Source organism: Oncorhynchus keta, chromosome 18 (genome assembly GCF_023373465.1).
Source record: "Oncorhynchus keta strain PuntledgeMale-10-30-2019 chromosome 18, Oket_V2, whole genome shotgun sequence".
Lineage (NCBI taxonomy): Eukaryota > Metazoa > Chordata > Actinopteri > Salmoniformes > Salmonidae > Oncorhynchus > Oncorhynchus keta.
Window position 1 is genome coordinate 31,145,504 of NC_068438.1, and position 16,922 is coordinate 31,162,425.

At 42.6% G+C, this 16,922-nt stretch overlaps 1 protein-coding gene and 2 long non-coding RNA genes across 4 annotated transcripts; 1 reads left to right on the forward strand and 2 right to left on the reverse strand.

The window, feature by feature from the left end:
* Positions 1 to 3,212: 3,212 nt before the first annotated feature.
* Positions 3,213 to 11,084, forward strand: LOC127908737 (uncharacterized). Its single transcript, XR_008068202.1, has 3 exons — positions 3,213 to 4,563; positions 4,707 to 4,921; positions 5,043 to 11,084. It is a non-coding gene; the product is annotated as an uncharacterized LOC127908737 (long non-coding RNA).
* LOC127908736 (uncharacterized) lies at positions 5,219 to 7,290 on the reverse strand. Of its 2 annotated transcripts, XR_008068201.1 has the most exons (7): positions 7,238 to 7,290; positions 6,555 to 6,690; positions 6,417 to 6,508; positions 6,097 to 6,188; positions 5,732 to 5,868; positions 5,368 to 5,503; positions 5,219 to 5,321 (listed from the first exon to the last, which is right to left on the reverse strand). It is a non-coding gene; the product is annotated as an uncharacterized LOC127908736 (long non-coding RNA). The 2 variants fall into 2 exon arrangements; XR_008068200.1 differs by lacking the exon at positions 5,732 to 5,868 and having other exon boundaries at positions 5,459 to 5,595; positions 5,913 to 6,142.
* A 192-nt stretch (positions 11,085 to 11,276) lies between the features above and the next one.
* LOC118397564 (2-acylglycerol O-acyltransferase 1-like) lies at positions 11,277 to 16,210 on the reverse strand. Its single transcript, XM_035792462.2, has 6 exons — positions 16,114 to 16,210; positions 15,798 to 15,976; positions 14,821 to 15,025; positions 14,340 to 14,514; positions 13,537 to 13,736; positions 11,277 to 12,889 (listed from the first exon to the last, which is right to left on the reverse strand). The coding sequence occupies exons 1-6, from the start codon at positions 16,208 to 16,210 to the stop codon at positions 12,735 to 12,737; spliced, it is 1,011 nt and encodes a 336-aa protein (XP_035648355.1). The 3' UTR covers positions 11,277 to 12,734.
* Between the last annotated feature and the right edge of the window lie 712 nt (positions 16,211 to 16,922).

The window sequence follows — 16,922 nt, forward strand, 5'->3', positions numbered from 1 at the left end:
TTGTTATTTCTCTTTGTAATAATGCAACGGCGAGATTTAGGTAGCTTTGCATCTCTTATGCAGGCAACGGGACAGTGGTCACTGAACTCATTAGCAAAAATTACATTGGCTGTAAACTTATGATGGGCGTTAAAGAATATAATTTTCAGGGTGTTTAAGGTTTGGGTGGGTCGGTGCAGTTATCAGCTGAGTTAGATTTGTTAAATGTCCATTGGGGTGGGGGCAGGGTAGAACAGATAGCTCACTAGTGGTGGCTATTCAGCAGACTTATTGTCTGGGGGTAGAAGCTATTTGCCAGTCTGTAAATTTTAGCAATGATGCACCTGTACTGCCCGCATCTGAGTAAAGTAAGAGCTAGAACAGGCCCAGGTTTGGGTGGATGATGATCTTCTTGGCCTTCCTGCGACACCTGGTTTTTGTAAGTGTCCTGGAAAGCAGGCAGTGTGCACCCAATGGTGCGTTCGGCTGAGTGTACCACCCTCTGTAGTGCCTTGCGGTCAGCGGCGGTGGAGCTGCTGTACCAGACTGTTATGCAGCCCGAAAGTATGCTCTTGATGGTCCTCCTGTAGAACACTGTGAGGGCCCTCGGGGACAGGCCAGATTTCGCTGTCGCTGTCGTGCCTTCTTCACCACGTGTCCGCGTGGTTTGACCAATTCAGCTCTTCTGAGATGTGTACGCAGAGGAACTTTACATTTTCAACTGTCTCCACGGTGACCCCGTTGATGAGAATGGGGGCATGCTCAGCCTGGTTCCTCCCGAAGTCCACAATCAGCTGCTTTGTTTGCCGATGTTGAGGGAGAGGTTGTTTACCTGGTACCACACTGTCAGAGTGCCTACCTCCTCTGTGTAGGCCATCTTGTCATTGTTAGTAGTCAGGCCTAATACTGTTGTGTAGTCAGCGACATTGATGATGGAGTTAGAACTGTGTGAGGCCACGCAGTCGTGGGTATACAGAGAGTACAGGAGGGGACTGAGGACACACCCTTGTGAGGCCCCCGTGTTGAGGATCAGTGTGGAGCATGTAATGTTGCCTACCTTCACCACCTGGTGGTGGCCCATCAGGAAGTCCAGAACCCAGTTGCATAGGGAATAAGTCAGTCCCAGGGCTGTGATTTTTATGGTGGCATTTCTCTTGTCCAGGTGGGTAAGGATAGTGTGTAGGTCAATGGCAATTGTGTCCTATTTGTACTGTTCGACCATAAAATTGTCCTTGGTCACCTTGCCATGTTTATAAGCAGCATCTCTCTCCTTCAGTTTCCTGACAAGGCTCCCATTAATCCACAGTTTTTGATTCTGATAAGTTTTGAAAGACACCACCGGCATCACATCATCAATGCATTTTTTATGAATTCGATGACTTTGTCGGCGTATTCATTGAAGTTATCCCCAGAGGCGACTCGGAACGTATTCCAGTCCACGTAATCAAAATCTTTGAACATGAATTCTGATTGGTCAGACCAGCTTTGTACAGACCTGACCACCGGAACTTCCGTCTTCAGTCTTTGTTTGTAGACGGGTAGGAGCAAAATTGAGTCATTGTGGAGTTTTGGTGTCGGCTTGACTCCCAGGCAACCAGGCACCTTACTGAAGAAGCTAGCCCATGTTGTTCTGCCATCACCGGGAATTCGGAAAGGTCGGGTGGAAGGTGAGTACCCAGCGATTCATATTCCAATAGTTCTACTCGGGTGTATGAAGTAATGCACAAAACAAATTGGGTAAGAACATTTTCAAAAGTAGAAACCTGCAATGTTTTGTAGGAGTTCGAGGCCATCTTAGCCTTCTAACGTCTCCTACGCGCCTGGTGAGAATTGTAGAGGGAAACAGAAAACACGTAGGCCTAAGTGTTCATGAGAGTCTTACCTTTCAGAAATGGGATCATGGCTACTATGTGAGTGAAGAGCAAAATAATCTACTAGGCTATACTGTAACCTACATATGGTGTTCTGAAGTTTGAAGACAGAGATTTCTGAGTTGCGAGTTTCCAGTTGTTTTGAACCTGGCAATAACATGCTAGCAAAATGCTCTGACAGTCCTGCTAATAGATGAGCAAACTCGACTAATGACCCACTGGGAAAAAACTGGTTGAATCAAAAGCAAATTCCATGTCATTTCAACCAAAAACGTAAATGTGACTTTGAATGAACGTGAAAAACGTATAATCTAAATCCAATGACAGGTTGACACTTTTTGTTGATTTCACATTAGTTGACAATGAACCAAATGTAAATGAAAACTAAACATTGAACTGTGCCCATTCGGGAGCACTCACCTTAACTTAGCTAGCATTTCCCAGCCTAATTGTAACCAAATACCCAAAGGGAGATTCAGTGGGGAAAAAATCTGACATTGATTGATTTACCAAGACATGTCCCCTGCTTGTCTCAAAGCAACGCGATGTCACTGTCCCAATCAAAATGGTGCTAAAATGATCACCTAGTTGACAACACGCAACAATTGCTTAACATTTTTTTATAACGGTTGGTTGACTTTGGGAGTTTCACATAGGCCTAACCACGTCTCTATGAGCTAATTAGCGGTGCGTTCAGTTGAGTATACATTTTTTTACAACGGTTGGTTGACTTTGGGAGTTTCACATAGGCCTAACCACTTCTCTATGAGCTAATTAGCGGTGCGTTCAGTTGAGTATACATTTTTTTTTACACCATTGCAGCAGCACAAAAGATTTAGGGCTGACCCAAAATCATTCTGTGCTAAAGCCCCGAAGCATGGTCCTGGTGATGTCCCATCCTCAATGATGTGTTGAATCAAATAATGCATCGAAGAGATGTTAAAGGCCCAATGCAGCCATTTGTATATTAATATCAAATCATTTCTGGATATTAAGTACCTTACTGTAATAAATGCCCATTAAAAGGGGAAAGAATTGCTTTATAGCAAAACTATTTCTTCAGCAAAGATTTTGCTAGGACTGTCTGGGAGTGGTCCAAGTGGAGGGGAAAATTAAAACTTATTGGAGGTTTGGAACTCTTGTTATTGGTCTATTAACCAATTTACTACATGGTGATGTCACCATGGAAAGTCGAAACTCCAGCCTATGCAAACCTGCTGATTAGAAGGTCCGGTGTAGAGTGTATTTTCAACCAGCAACTATCAGTAAATAACACTTTTTTTTTTAAATCACACTTATACAGTGTTAGTTTAATCAGCTGTTGTACAATATGATACAAAACACAGGGAAAACAGAATTGTGACTGCACTGGGCCTTTAAAGGTGAAAGTAAAGAAAATATGTTATGAATAAATACATTACAAGAGGACAACTCGCAATCAGACAAAAATAGCTATGTATTTACACAAAATAAATAACATTTAGACTTTAAAACACAGTTATGCACATATCAGGCCTATAGCCTACATTAGTTTATTCTCACATGTATAAATATATCAGCTTACTCAATCAATTCCCATTTCTTTGGAATTTAGTAATATCTTTGTGAGAGTAACCTATGACGTCTACACTTTCCACAGGAATCTGCATGGCCATGTCATGATCCACTGGGTCAAAGAGTGAAACCCCCTCCATGTTTCTAAATGTTCAATCTCTTACAATGCAATGCAATGCTGATCTGATCCCATTTCCAATCCCTATTTAATGCCATTAACAAAATCTCACAACACATTGCCTTCGATCTTACAACCTGTATGTAGTATTGTCTATTTATTATACAGGTTTATGTCAATGGCATAGCAGGGGTTCATTTTAGCAGAATCCTCTCTGTGCGGTAGCTCAGCCGGTGTGGTCTAAATTTAACCCTAATGCCATGTGACATGAATGTCTATTTTAGTATTTCTGCCTGCTACTCACAGGCAGAGAGAAAGAGAGATTGGGAGTAGAGAGAAACCTGACACTCCCCACAACCACAGAGAGATGAGCACGCAAACATCACCCGTGCAGCCCTACAAGTGTTCTCTTGGTGCACCAAACACAACATGCCCCATTTGTGCCACGAGGTCCCATAAGGTTAGCAGGAGGAAAGAGCTGGTCATGAATAGAGCCTGATATCAAATGATTTTCAACCAACTGTACAATATTTCCCTGCACTATATGCCTATGCCAGAGTATGTGAGCGTAGCGTGCCCAATTTGTCTGGAGCTCAGAGCAAGGTTCCGAAAGGCTGGCGCATTGGCCTTCTCGCCTGCTCCAATAGCACTCCAAAGTAGCGCTCACTTCATGAGCTCAGGGCATGCCTGGCCCAGCATGTATTTGTAGTCTACTTTTGTGCTGCTATAGCCCCTTGCTTTAGCTACTGTCATGGAGGTCGCTAAATGTTTTCATAAAGAAACTGATAAAACACAAAAAAAACGCAAAATCATGGTGACTTACAAACAGGGATGGAGCCAGAGGAGTGTCTGGGGTGGCACTGGACACCCCTGACATCTGATTGGCCACCCTGGGTGCCACCCCAAAATTCCATTCGCTACTGGCAGTTTGATGCTGATTGACATCTCATTTGCATCATCACCGGACCCCAGAGCAGTTCCCTACCTGAGTCTAGAGTCAGTGTGGTCAGACTTCACAAGGACCAAGTCTACCACCACCAGGTCAGAGCATCTAGATGATTTTGTCAGATTAAGCCTCACTTTAAAATGTTGGTTGTTGATTCATGTGTGTTCTTGTTTTGATGGCTGTGGCATTTTTATTGCGATTATACACTAATGGTTCTTGTGTTATTTTAATGTAATAGATGTATCAAGGGATGACACAGAGACCTCTGACTCTGAGTAAGACAGTGAACCAGAGCTGCCGGGAAAGGTCATCAAGCCCCTCCCAACTGCATCAAGGGATGACACAGAGAGCTCTGGTTCGGAGCAAGACAGTGAGCCAGAGCTGCCAGGAGGTGTCATTGAGCCCCTCCCAACTGTGTCAAGTACCAGATATGCTGTTCCAAAAGGACTGATGGTAGGCCAGGACTATACCTTAAACTACACATTTTAGTTAGCAGCTGTCAGTATCTAATCTTGTGGACCCATTAATTATACATTCCATAGAGATATGACACATTATTTAACGTGTTTTTCAGACATTTCAAGATCCAGAGAAGAGGGTCCTGTACAGACGTGTTTGAAATCATTTCCCAGAACTCAGCATGGTACTAGGAAAGGGGTTTTCAACAGCTCCTGGTATAAGGACAATTCATGGCTTGAATATTAAGTAAGTCAAGATTTGACTTAGTTTTACCTGTAGGCATTTTTCTCTGCCCAATACACCTGAATCTGCCTTCACATCACAGTCATGTTTCTCTGCCCAATACACCTGCATCTGCCTTCACATCACAGTCATGTTTCTCTGCCCAATACACCTGAATCTGCCTTCACATCACAGTCATGTTTCTTTGCCCAATACACCTGAATCTGCCTTCACATCACAGTCATGTTTCTCTGCCCATACACCTGAATCTGCCTTCACATCACAGTCATGTTTCTCTGCCCAATACACCTGAATCTGCCTTCACATCACAGTCATGTTTCTCTGCCCATACACCTGAATCTGCCTTCACATCACAGTCATGTTTCTCTGCTCAATACACCTGAATCTGCCTTCACATCACAGTCATGTTTCTCTGTTCAATACACCTGAATCTGCCTTCACATCACAGTCATGTTTCTCTGCCCATACACCTGAATCTGCCTTCACATCACAGTCATGTTTCTCTGCCCAATACACCTGAATGTGCCTTCACATCACAGTCATGTTTCTCTGCCCATACACCTGAATCTGCCTTCACATCACAGTCATGTTTCTCTGCCCAATACACCTGAATCTGCCTTCACATCACAGTCATGTTTATCTGCCCATACATCTGAATCTGCCTTCACATCACAGTCATGTTTATCTGCCCAATACACCTGAATCTGCCTTCACATCAGTCATGTTTCTCTGCTCAATACACCTGAATCTGCCTTCACATCACAGTCATGTTTCTCTGTTCAATACACCTGAATCTGCCTTCACATCACAGTCATGTTTCTCTGTTCAATACACCTGAATCTGCCTTCACATCACAGTCATGTTTCTCTGTTCAATACACCTGAATCTGCCTTCACATCACAGTCATGTTTCTCTGCCCAATACACCTGCATCTGCCTTCACATCACAGTCATGTTTCTCTGCCCAATACACCTGCATCTGCCTTCACATCACAGTCATGTTTCTCTGCCCAATACACCTGAATCTGCCTTCACATCACAGTCATGTTTCTCTGCCCATACACCTGAATCTGCCTTCACATCACAGTCATGTTTCTCTGCTCAATACACCTGAATCTGCCTTCACATCACAGTCATGTTTCTCTGTTCAATACACCTGCATCTGCCTTCACATTACAGTCATGTTTCTCTGCCCAATACACCTGAATGTGCCTTCACATCACAGTCATGTTTCTCTGCCCATACACCTGAATCTGCCTTCACATCACAGTCATGTTTCTCTGCCCAATACACCTGAATCTGCCTTCACATCACAGTCATGTTTCTCTGCCCAATACACCTGCATCTGCCTTCACATCACAGTCATGTTTCTCTGCCCAATACACCTGAATCTGCCTTCACATCACAGTCATGTTTCTCTGCCCATACACCTGAATCTGCCTTCACATCACAGTCATGTTTCTCTGCTCAATACACCTGAATCTGCCTTCACATCACAGTCATGTTTCTCTGCCCATACACCTGAATCTGCCTTCACATCACAGTCATTTTTCTCTGCCCAATACACCTGCATCTGCCTTCACATCACAGTCATGTTTCTCTGTTCAATACACCTGAATCTGCCTTCACATCAGTCATGTTTCTCTGCTCAATACACCTGAATCTGCCTTCACATCACAGTCATGTTTCTCTGTTCAATACACCTGAATCTGCCTTCACATCAGTGATGTTTCTCTGCTCAATACACCTGAATCTGCCTTCACATCACAGTCATGTTTCTCTGTTCAATACACCTGAATCTGCCTTCACATCACAGTCATGTTTCTCTGTTCAATACACCTGAATCTGCCTTCACATCACAGTCATGTTTCTCTGTTCAATACACCTGAATCTGCCTTCACATCACAGTCATGTTTCTCTGTTCAATACACCTGAATCTGCCTTCACATCACAGTCATGTTTCTCTGTTCAATACACCTGAATCTGCCTTCACATCACAGTCATGTTTCTCTGCCCATACACCTGCATCTGCCTTCACATCACAGTCATGTTTCTCTGTTCAATACACCTGAATCTGCCTTCACATCACAGTCATGTTTCTCTGCCCATACACCTGAATCTGCCTTCACATCACAGTCATTTTTCTCTGCCCAATACACCTGCATCTGCCTTCACATCACAGTCATGTTTCTCTGTTCAATACATCTGAATCTGCCTTCACATCAGTCATGTTTCTCTGCTCAATACACCTGAATCTGCCTTCACATCACAGTCATGTTTCTCTGTTCAATACACCTGAATCTGCCTTCACATCACAGTCATGTTTCTCTGTTCAATACACCTGAATCTGCCTTCACATCACAGTCATGTTTCTCTGTTCAATACACCTGAATCTGCCTTCACATCACAGTCATGTTTTTGTAACTGGAAAAAGGCTCTGTTTAAAGATTCTGGGTTTAAGCTCCATTCAAAGGCAGAGCATCATATAAATGCTGTGTATGCTTGGAATCAGCATAAAAGGGCTATTGACAGCAAATTATCAATGTTAGATGTTATAAATGAGGACCGGAAAGTGGAGGAAAACTGTACTTATATTAAAATAATTGCAGATGTGCTTCTATTAACTATCACTCAAAGTATAGCGCAGACAGGTCATCGAGAGTCTGATGACTCTCACAACAAGGGTAATGTTTTGACAAACTTAGAAGAAATAGCAAAGCATGACCCTCTCATAAAGAAAAGGATGAATGCATGTGGCAATGCTAAGTACACAAGCCACCAAATCCAGAACAAAGTTCTTGAGGGCTTAGCTGAGATGGTACTGTAACGCCTGTCGTCAGAAGGAGTGGACCAAAGCGCAGCGTGAAAAGTGTTCATGATTTTTTTATTACCAAAAAAAACTCGAACAAAGTAACAAAACGAAAGCGAACAGTTCTGTCATGTAACAAAGACTAAACAGAAAATAACTACCCACAAACACAGGTGGGAAAAGCGCTGCCTAAGTATGATTCCCAATCAGAGACAATGATAGACAGCTGCCTCTGATTGGGAACCATACTCGGCCAAAAACAAAGAAATAGACAACATAGAATGCCCACCCCAAATCACACCCTGACCTAACCAAATAGAGAAATAAAACGGCTCTCTAAGGTCAAGGCGTGACAGGTACAAAGTCAAATAATAAGAGAAGTAAAAGAAAGTGAAGTTTTTAGTGTAATTGCAGATTAAACAAAATATTTAAAGAAAAGATAACAAATGTCTTCAGTTGTGAGGTTACAACGGGGCCATCCACGAAAGCGTTTTACACTTTCAGTAAGCTGAAAGCTTATATGCAGAAGGTCTCACAAAAATGATACTTGATTGCCTTGAAAAACATGGTCTGGACTACAGAAATAATCTTGTGGGGCAAAGCTATGATGGTGCATCTGTCATGAGCGGAAAGCATTCTGGTGTGTCTGCATGGATTAAAAACAGTGGTAGATTTGCATTTTATGTGCACTGGCATGCATATTGTTTTCATTTGGTTCTTGTCGATGCTGTAAAATCAGTGCCTGAGGCAGTTAACGTTTTTGCTCTCCTGCAGAAGCTTTATAACTTTGTATCTGGCTCATACATTCATCTCAAGTGGCTTGCAGCTCAGAAAGAGCTGTACCCACAGCAGCAGCCCAGTGAACTTATGGATGTAAGGTGGGCATGCAGGTACATGGCATGCCATAAGGATTCCAGCAGTTCTGAGAGCGCTACAGGATATCACACTTGAAAATAGTGGTGATAGATCAGTGGAGGCAAGGGGCCTTCTTTCTCAAATAGATTTACAATTCATAGGGCTGTTGGTTACCTTTTTGTTAGTATAATTTAATTATGCCGATGTGCTTTCATCAATTGAAAGCCCTTCGTCTATTTTATGAGAATTTGCAAGATTTCTTGTTTGCATAAAATGGACGCAGACCAGTCTTTAAATAATAGGTAATAGAATTTATTCTCGGAGCGCGCTACCACTCAAAACAAATGCATCAGTTTAAATACAGATCATGACGTCATTTCACTGTCTTAAACGAACCCCCCCCCTCTCTCGACAGGACAAAGTAAGGTGAAAAGTTCATTCTATCTTACTAACACACTCCCAGATAACTTTTGACCCCTCAACATTATCGATCACCACTGAACTGACAGGTTTAATTAACAGAAACCCTAGGAATGCACTCACTGCCTAATCTAAAAACCCCAGAGGTAAGTTTCAGGTTGGGTCAACCATAGGCTCACGACCTTATGTGTTTACACAGTCCACAACCCATTTGTTCCTGCCCAGTTGGAATGGTTTTATTACTCCTTTCTCCTGTCACACAATTTCTTCCTATGAACTCATATTGTCTATTTAAACATACAGAGTATAAGTTTATCTAGACACAATTCTATTTAAAATGGGGATATTGTTTATTCATTTATCCATAATAAATCCATAATAAATTCAACACTTTTGTAAAGTGCTTGGTGATGCCAAATGTCTTTCTGACATGCTCCAATCAAGCTCTCTTGACCTAGCAAGGGCTGTGGATCTAGTAGGTGCCCTTACAGACTCATTACAGGACTACAGAAGTGAGGGTTACATTGGAGAACTGTGGAAAGAGGTTGAAGAGTTTGCAGAGCACTGTGAAATAAGTGTACAAACAGTGTGTAAAAGACAGCCTAAAACAAGCTTAAGATTTCACAACGCATTGATGATGAGCACCGTAGGACAGAAAGATAGTGACCAACGGGATGGTGAGAGCTTCCAAAGAGCTTTCTTTTATCAGGTGCTTGACAGTCTCACAGCTGAGCCGCAGATGCGTTTTCAGAGAAGATTTGCGAGATAATGCAAAGGGGTCCAGTCCTTCAACCCAAAGAGGACATCATTCTTGAATGAGGAGCCTCTGATTGCCTTTGCTCAGACCTTTGAGTCAGATTTAGAGGACCTCAAACATGAGGTTCATCAAACCAAGCGGCTTCTTGATATGAGAGAGAAAAGTGGAAGGGACAGACCGTCTACTCTCCTGGACTTTGTTGTGTTGCTAGAACCTTATAAAAGTGGTCTTCCATGAGATATTTTGACTTAGTAAGATTTTTGTTGTTACACCAGTCAGCAGTGCTTCTTGCGAGAGAATCTTCTCAGCTTTATAACTGATTAAAACCCACATTAGGACAACAATGGTTGATGACAGGTTAAGTTACTTCAGAATTACCAGTGTTGAGTCAAGGAGGGCATGCTCCCTCAACATGGATGAGTTTGTGAAACACTTTGCCAGTTCTCACCAGAACTCCAGAAATATGCTGTTTTTAAATCTACCTAGGATAATTTGGCACTTAGGCGGTCCCTCTGGTCATGTTATAAACCTGCACTGTGTACTAGCTAGTACACTGACATTCTAAAATGATATAAATCCAGGGTATCAAGGGTATCATGTCACACATATTTAATTTGGTCTTGATTAGGCCAATTCCAAAACTTTTCTTTGCTATTAGTTAACATAATATATATGAGCATTAATAGTAAGTTTGTAATATTGATGGGCACCAAAATTATTTTTGAAGTCCGTTTCTGCTTGATACCTGGTATGTCAAATTGCAGTGTTGTTTTGTAAATGTACTTTTTTGTAAATAAACTATGCAATTTATGTAACACACAAATGCTATCTTATCTCCTTGGTGCTTGAGCTTTATTTTCTTAAAATATTTAGGATGTTCAACACTTATAGATCCAGATGATATATTCATGAAAACAGAGTGACCCAAGTCTCTCCAGTGTGTGTGTGTGTGTGTGTGTGTGTGTGTGTGTGTGTGTGTGTGTGTGTGTGTGTGTGTGTGTGTGTGTGTGTGTGTGTGTGTGTGTGTGTGTGTGTGTGTGTGTGTGTGTGTGTGTGTGTGTGTGTGTGTGTGTGTGTGAGTGGTGAGTGAGTGAGTGAGTGAGTGAGTGAGTGAGTGAGTGAGTGAGTGAGTGAGTGAGTGAGTGAGTGAGTGAGTGAGTGAGTGAGTGAAATTGAGCTGCAGTTCCGAGGTAGAGACCCTAACTAGTCATAGTATTTTAAATAATTCTAGTGAACAAACCCTGTTGGACCACACTATCTGTCACATTGAAGAACTCCGGGTTAAGTGAATTATCACTTCTACCTCTAATCAGCAATCATATGATTAATTCATGCTCCTTAGATGCCAGGTTAGGGTTACACACTAATTTACTGTCATGGTCTATGGACACCCTGAAGTATCCTTGGACACCCCCTGGCCACCCCATGTAGAAAACTTTAGTTCCGCCACTGCTTACAAAGATGAGGATCCAAGAGAAAGAGAGGGATTGAGGTGAATCATAGTGGAATCTGAAAAGACACGTATCCCGAAAGCATGATGGTATACTTATTACTACGTGCACATGCTAAACTAAAATCAATTCATGAGCTGGGTAGCTAATTAAGTGTGTCATTGTAGCAAATTATTTATAAACTAAAAGTCAGATATCTTAAACGTTTCTTTCAGTTTTGTTATATGATCTACACAATAGGCAATAATTGATTTTGGCCCAATAGGTCTGGCATATTCCAACTTTCAAGGAGCTTTCTGTTTTTTAATTGGGTTATTTTGCCTAAAAACATGTAGGCCTGCCTATATATATTTTTTTTAAATCTGCCTCCCTGCAGATTTGGTGTTTAGCATTCCCAGTGGCTCTGCAAGCATGGAGAGGATATTCTCCACTGCTGACCTGAACCATCACATGAGCCTAAAGACATAGACTGGCCAAACTCCTTTCAAAAAATTAATTCAAAGCTACTGAGACTAATAAAGTAAATCAGCCTATATGCCCAATTTATAGACTATAATGATTTAATACAACAAAATGTTTTTTAAATGCTGAGCACTTGGTAATGTCCCTGACTCCCTCCCAGCCTTGTGTGTTGCACTCGCAAATGCTTCACAATGTATTTCTTTGTACCCTATAGCCTTGAAATAATTGAAATAAAAGAGCCTAAATAATACATTTTCGTTCCTTCTTAGACTCTTTGTCTGGCTCCTGACCTATTTAGAGTGTTTATATGTTGTTTAACATGACATGTAGCCTATTTGAAATTATTCTTATATTCACCTTTTCATTAAAATACTTTTCATTCAAGCCATGTGGTTTGGTTTCAATACTTCAAAACCAAATGGTAGGTCTAGGTAGTCACAAAAATAGATGGGTGTTGGTTAAATTGTGATTTTAATGAACGTGAAAGGGTTTTTAGAGAGTGGGTGGAAAGGAGATGGAGCACCAGAGTAGTGCGCAATGAGCGGGATTTCCAACGCTCAACTCAGCTGACTTACTCTGGGCCTATGGTGACTGTATAAGAGAGCAAAGGATGAGAGCGATGGCCGTTTGATTGTGTATATGGGTGGTCACTGTACATGTGTGCAAGCATGCACGTGTCCATTTCCCATGTGTGCTTTTGTGTATGTTTGCACTATGTTTGTTTGAAAGTCTGTATCAGTGTGTATTGGTCAGGAGCTGGTTGAATGGTCCAATCCTACAGTGTAGTGCTATCTGACTTAATTTGGTCTGGTCAGGTGAAGATGAGGTGCTGGTGCTCTAGGATCCTGTACTCAGCCTTGTGCTGCTCAAACAGCTTAGCCAGCGCCTCCAGGTAACAGCCATGCAGCCTGTCTGCCTCAGCTGATGAGGGGCTCACATTCCTCTCCACCACTATGGGCTCTCCCACTGAGAAAGAGATGGAGGGAGGAAGGGAAGGGAAGGAGGGAAAGATGGGCCAAAGGTAGATGGAGAGAGAGAGATAGGCAGTTGAGAAAGAGAGAGTAAAATACAGATGGGGTTCAGTGAGAGCAGAAAATGAAAGGCAGAGGAATTACAGAATGTTCAAATTTAGTCACTCAGAGGAGGAACAGGAGAGAAAGGGAGGGAGGGGAGAGATAAAAGAAGTGGAACAAAGGGCAATACTGAGGACACATGAGTATACAGCTCTAAGGTGATTTGATTGGCTGTAGCCCAGTGACCCTTCACTGTGGACGGCTCTGTTCCAGTCTTGGCTGACCCCAGCTGCTGCCACGGTTACAGTTACCCTTAACACAGTTAGCTATGAACCAGTTTATCAGTTTCCCATATATGTCGGTGTTCTCCCTCTCCCCCAGTGAGCTTTTATTTTGCCATCTGGGTGATGACTAGCTAACTAGAAGATTTCCTTCAATCAGAGCACTGTGACTGCACATTGTTTCTGAATGTTGTTTGTAAATAGTTTAAGGAATATGTTTCCCCATAGACACAAATGGATCATATTTTAGTCTCTTATTCCTCGTCACCTCTCTCTTCCCATGACTTTCCACCCATATTGTCCCCCATCCCCCACTCACCAATGGTGTAGATGGGTTGTCTGAAGGGCATGAAGCCCAAGCTGTACTGGAAGACACCCCGGGCGTGGAACAGAGGCAGGCTGAAGCCCAGGGTCTTCCTCATGCCCTCCTGGTTGGTACGGTCCAGGGAGCCCTTCGGGTTCTTCAGCTGATTAAACAGATCATTCTCCCCAAAGGAGAACACTGGCACCAGATGAGCCCTGCACGCAGGACAAGGTGAGAGAACAAGTCAGAATTTTTTACCAGCGGCATAATTCCACGCTTGACCGCAACCTCATAATTTGATGTTTGTGGTTGTTTGCAAAATCAATGTGTTTCAATGTGATCTGATCCTTTTTTTGTTTGTTTTTTGTAAAAGAAATCTATGTTCCTGTCATTATTGCTCTCACACCAATCTATCTAAAGTGGAATGTAGAGCGGCTACCCATAATCCTTCTGACCTGAGTGTATCCTAATTCTGTTTTTAACAACTAAATGCCCAGTCAAATTAGTGATTCTTTCAAATCTCTGAGCGGAGGACATAAATGAGTTAATCATGCAGGTGTGTGTACTGTAATATTACAGTGCTTTTCCTTTCATCTCAACACATGGGTCATTAAAAGCCATGGGGTTAAGATTCATAGTTCACTTTATGGCCTACAGTACATTCAGTAATGGCCCTTATGGGGGAGATTTCAGTCAACATGAACATTTATAATACTTTATTTAAAACGAGATGGTTATAGATGATGAGTAGATTGACAGGAAATAAGGCAGGAAGGATGCATTTTTAAGTGTACAAGTGGACCCAGACAGAGACTCACCCACACCTGAGAGCAATCTTGACAAAGCCCTTCCTGTTGAGGGCCTCCAGGATGAGGCTCCCAGGCCTGGCCTCCAGGGACTCTGCCGTCCCGCCAATCACTATGATTGACACGTTGCCCCCTCCCTTCTGGCTCAACACATGGGTAAGACTCTTCTTGGAACAAGAAACAACCCCTTAGGGGAGGTACAGCACAGTATACTTAGAACAAATGTGGCCAGGAAAAAACTTTCACAGGGCAGAGTTTATTTGAAAAGACTTACAATATGAAGAAAGAATTGTTGACAAACTAATACTGCACTACAGTGTGCGACACAATGTTTGGACCTTGAAATGTAATGTTCGGGTCCTTCAAAATGCACTCCAGTATTTACCTAACCTTGAAAGCCCACTGACAGTGTTTAAATGAGAAAAACCAGAAGCATTGTGGTGGAATGCATCTGATGGCTATGGTTCATAAATACATCCCTAACAAGGTTCACCTGAGGACATAAGGTACTCCCGGAAGAATGGGAAGCCGAACCAGATGCTGAGGGTATGCAGATAAGGAGTCATTCCTGGATAGAGCTCTTGGAAACCTGTGTATTCTGTACAGAAATTGCCAAACGCTCTGGCTACCAGGATTCCGTGAGGAGGGAACCCCATCAGGTAGTTCCTTTCTGGGTCTAGGTCACATGTCTTAATCAGCTGACCACAGACACAGACAAGACATGAACAGTGAGAGGACAATGGATAAGACATAGGTTGAGTTCCTGCCTGACTAGATGCGCAGATGTTGCTTTGCGTCAACCAATGGTCGTGTGCTACGTCATCGACTGTGCAGTCAGGCATCTGATGGTTATGTCATATGATGTGGTTAGCTGATATGTTAAATACCTATCCAGGCCTTGTAAGATCTGGCATACATCTGCAATGTAGTCGGGCAGGAACTCAACCTCAGAATGGGTGGATGTGACAGGGGCTGGGCCTTTAGCCAAGGGATCACCATGATGTATTGGCCAATGACCACTTTACAATGGATTTGACCTATTTGAGCTATTAATACACCAAAGGGCAGTGGATAAAGAGTGGGTAGGCAGTCATGAGACTGTCATGTAGGCAGTCATGAGACTGTCATGTAGGCAGTCATGAGACTGTCATGTAGGCAGTCATGAGACTGTCATGTAGGCAGTCATGAGACTGTCATGTAGGCAGTCATGAGACGTTTGAGACAAACGTCCTCAATTACATTTATCATTCAGTTAATAGGTGTTCGCATACAAATTGTGATATTATTAATTCAACATGGAATTCAATCAGTAATTCTGAATGTCATTACACACAGGCTGAAGTCTAAATTATGTAAGAATGGTGCAATAACCTATTACTGTTGATAATAATGAGGCTTGATATTAGTCGGCCTCCATGCATCATTAAATGCATAGGCTACACAACCAGAACACGTCCTAAGCCTACTTACATGGATGGGGAAATAGTCTCCAAAGTGTTTCCACACGGTCCAGTGGCGTACCCAGTCAGACCTGCGGCCCCCAGCCTGAGGTGTGTCCCAGTCCAGGTAGAGCCACAGGGCATACAGTGCAGCCACGTGCCAGTATCCATTCAACACGATCACAACGTACACACAAAAACAACACTGCGCTAGACAGACAGGACAAGATGGAAGTGAAGAAAAATATGGGCATCACATGAGTAAGCACTGATTTTAACCCCAATCCTGGGCCACCATGGTTATGATTTGCTGAAGATGAGGAAGTGTGCAGAAGCCTACCTGTTACCTCCAAAGAGAAAGCAGAAAACCCATTGAAGAACTGCAGCTGTCTGTAAACTTCGGTTGAATGGGATATTCAATGGTGCAAGCTCTATCTTCACCATGTCTGCGGTTCCCACTCCCGGCTTCTAAAAAGTTCCGCAGTCTTGGGCACAGAGCAGGGAAAGGGTCACTATCTTATGCCTCTGTCCTTGTCAAAATCTTTTTAATACTCAGCAGCTTTAACAAGGCGGTCATCCAAGGTCGTGGCATTTTGGCGAGACTTCATGCGCAGGACTATTCAAGAAAAATACAAATGATAGGCTATACTCATTTTTGTGTGCCTGGTCTCTTGCCATACACTTGACTTTATCAACTTCCAAATCACTGCTCTAAATGGGCTGCTATATGATTGCGATATCAGGCTTTCGCCTACTCTTGTTTCTTTGTTCTAGCACCATCTTGTGGAAAATGTAAATTACAACCAAGGAGTTAAATTGAGTACACCCAGAGAAGAAGAGGAGAAGAGAGATTTTTTACCTTACCCAAACTGTCCACAGAAATAAATCACAAAGTGAGGAATTTTTGTATGGTGGTCAATGAGAGAGTTGAATTTGGTCTACAAAAATGTAATTGCCCATTTGATACATGAGGCATATTTGATCAAATAGAAGTTTTGTAATGGTTAGGTTGTTACGAATGCACTGATATGCATGGCATTTCGGCAACTTACCCTAAATGACTTTACATTGGGGTTGTGCCGGTTGTCATATAGATAGTTGGAGGACTCATCATGGATATTTTAGCATGGACATTGCCCTTGAGGGCTTCCACCAT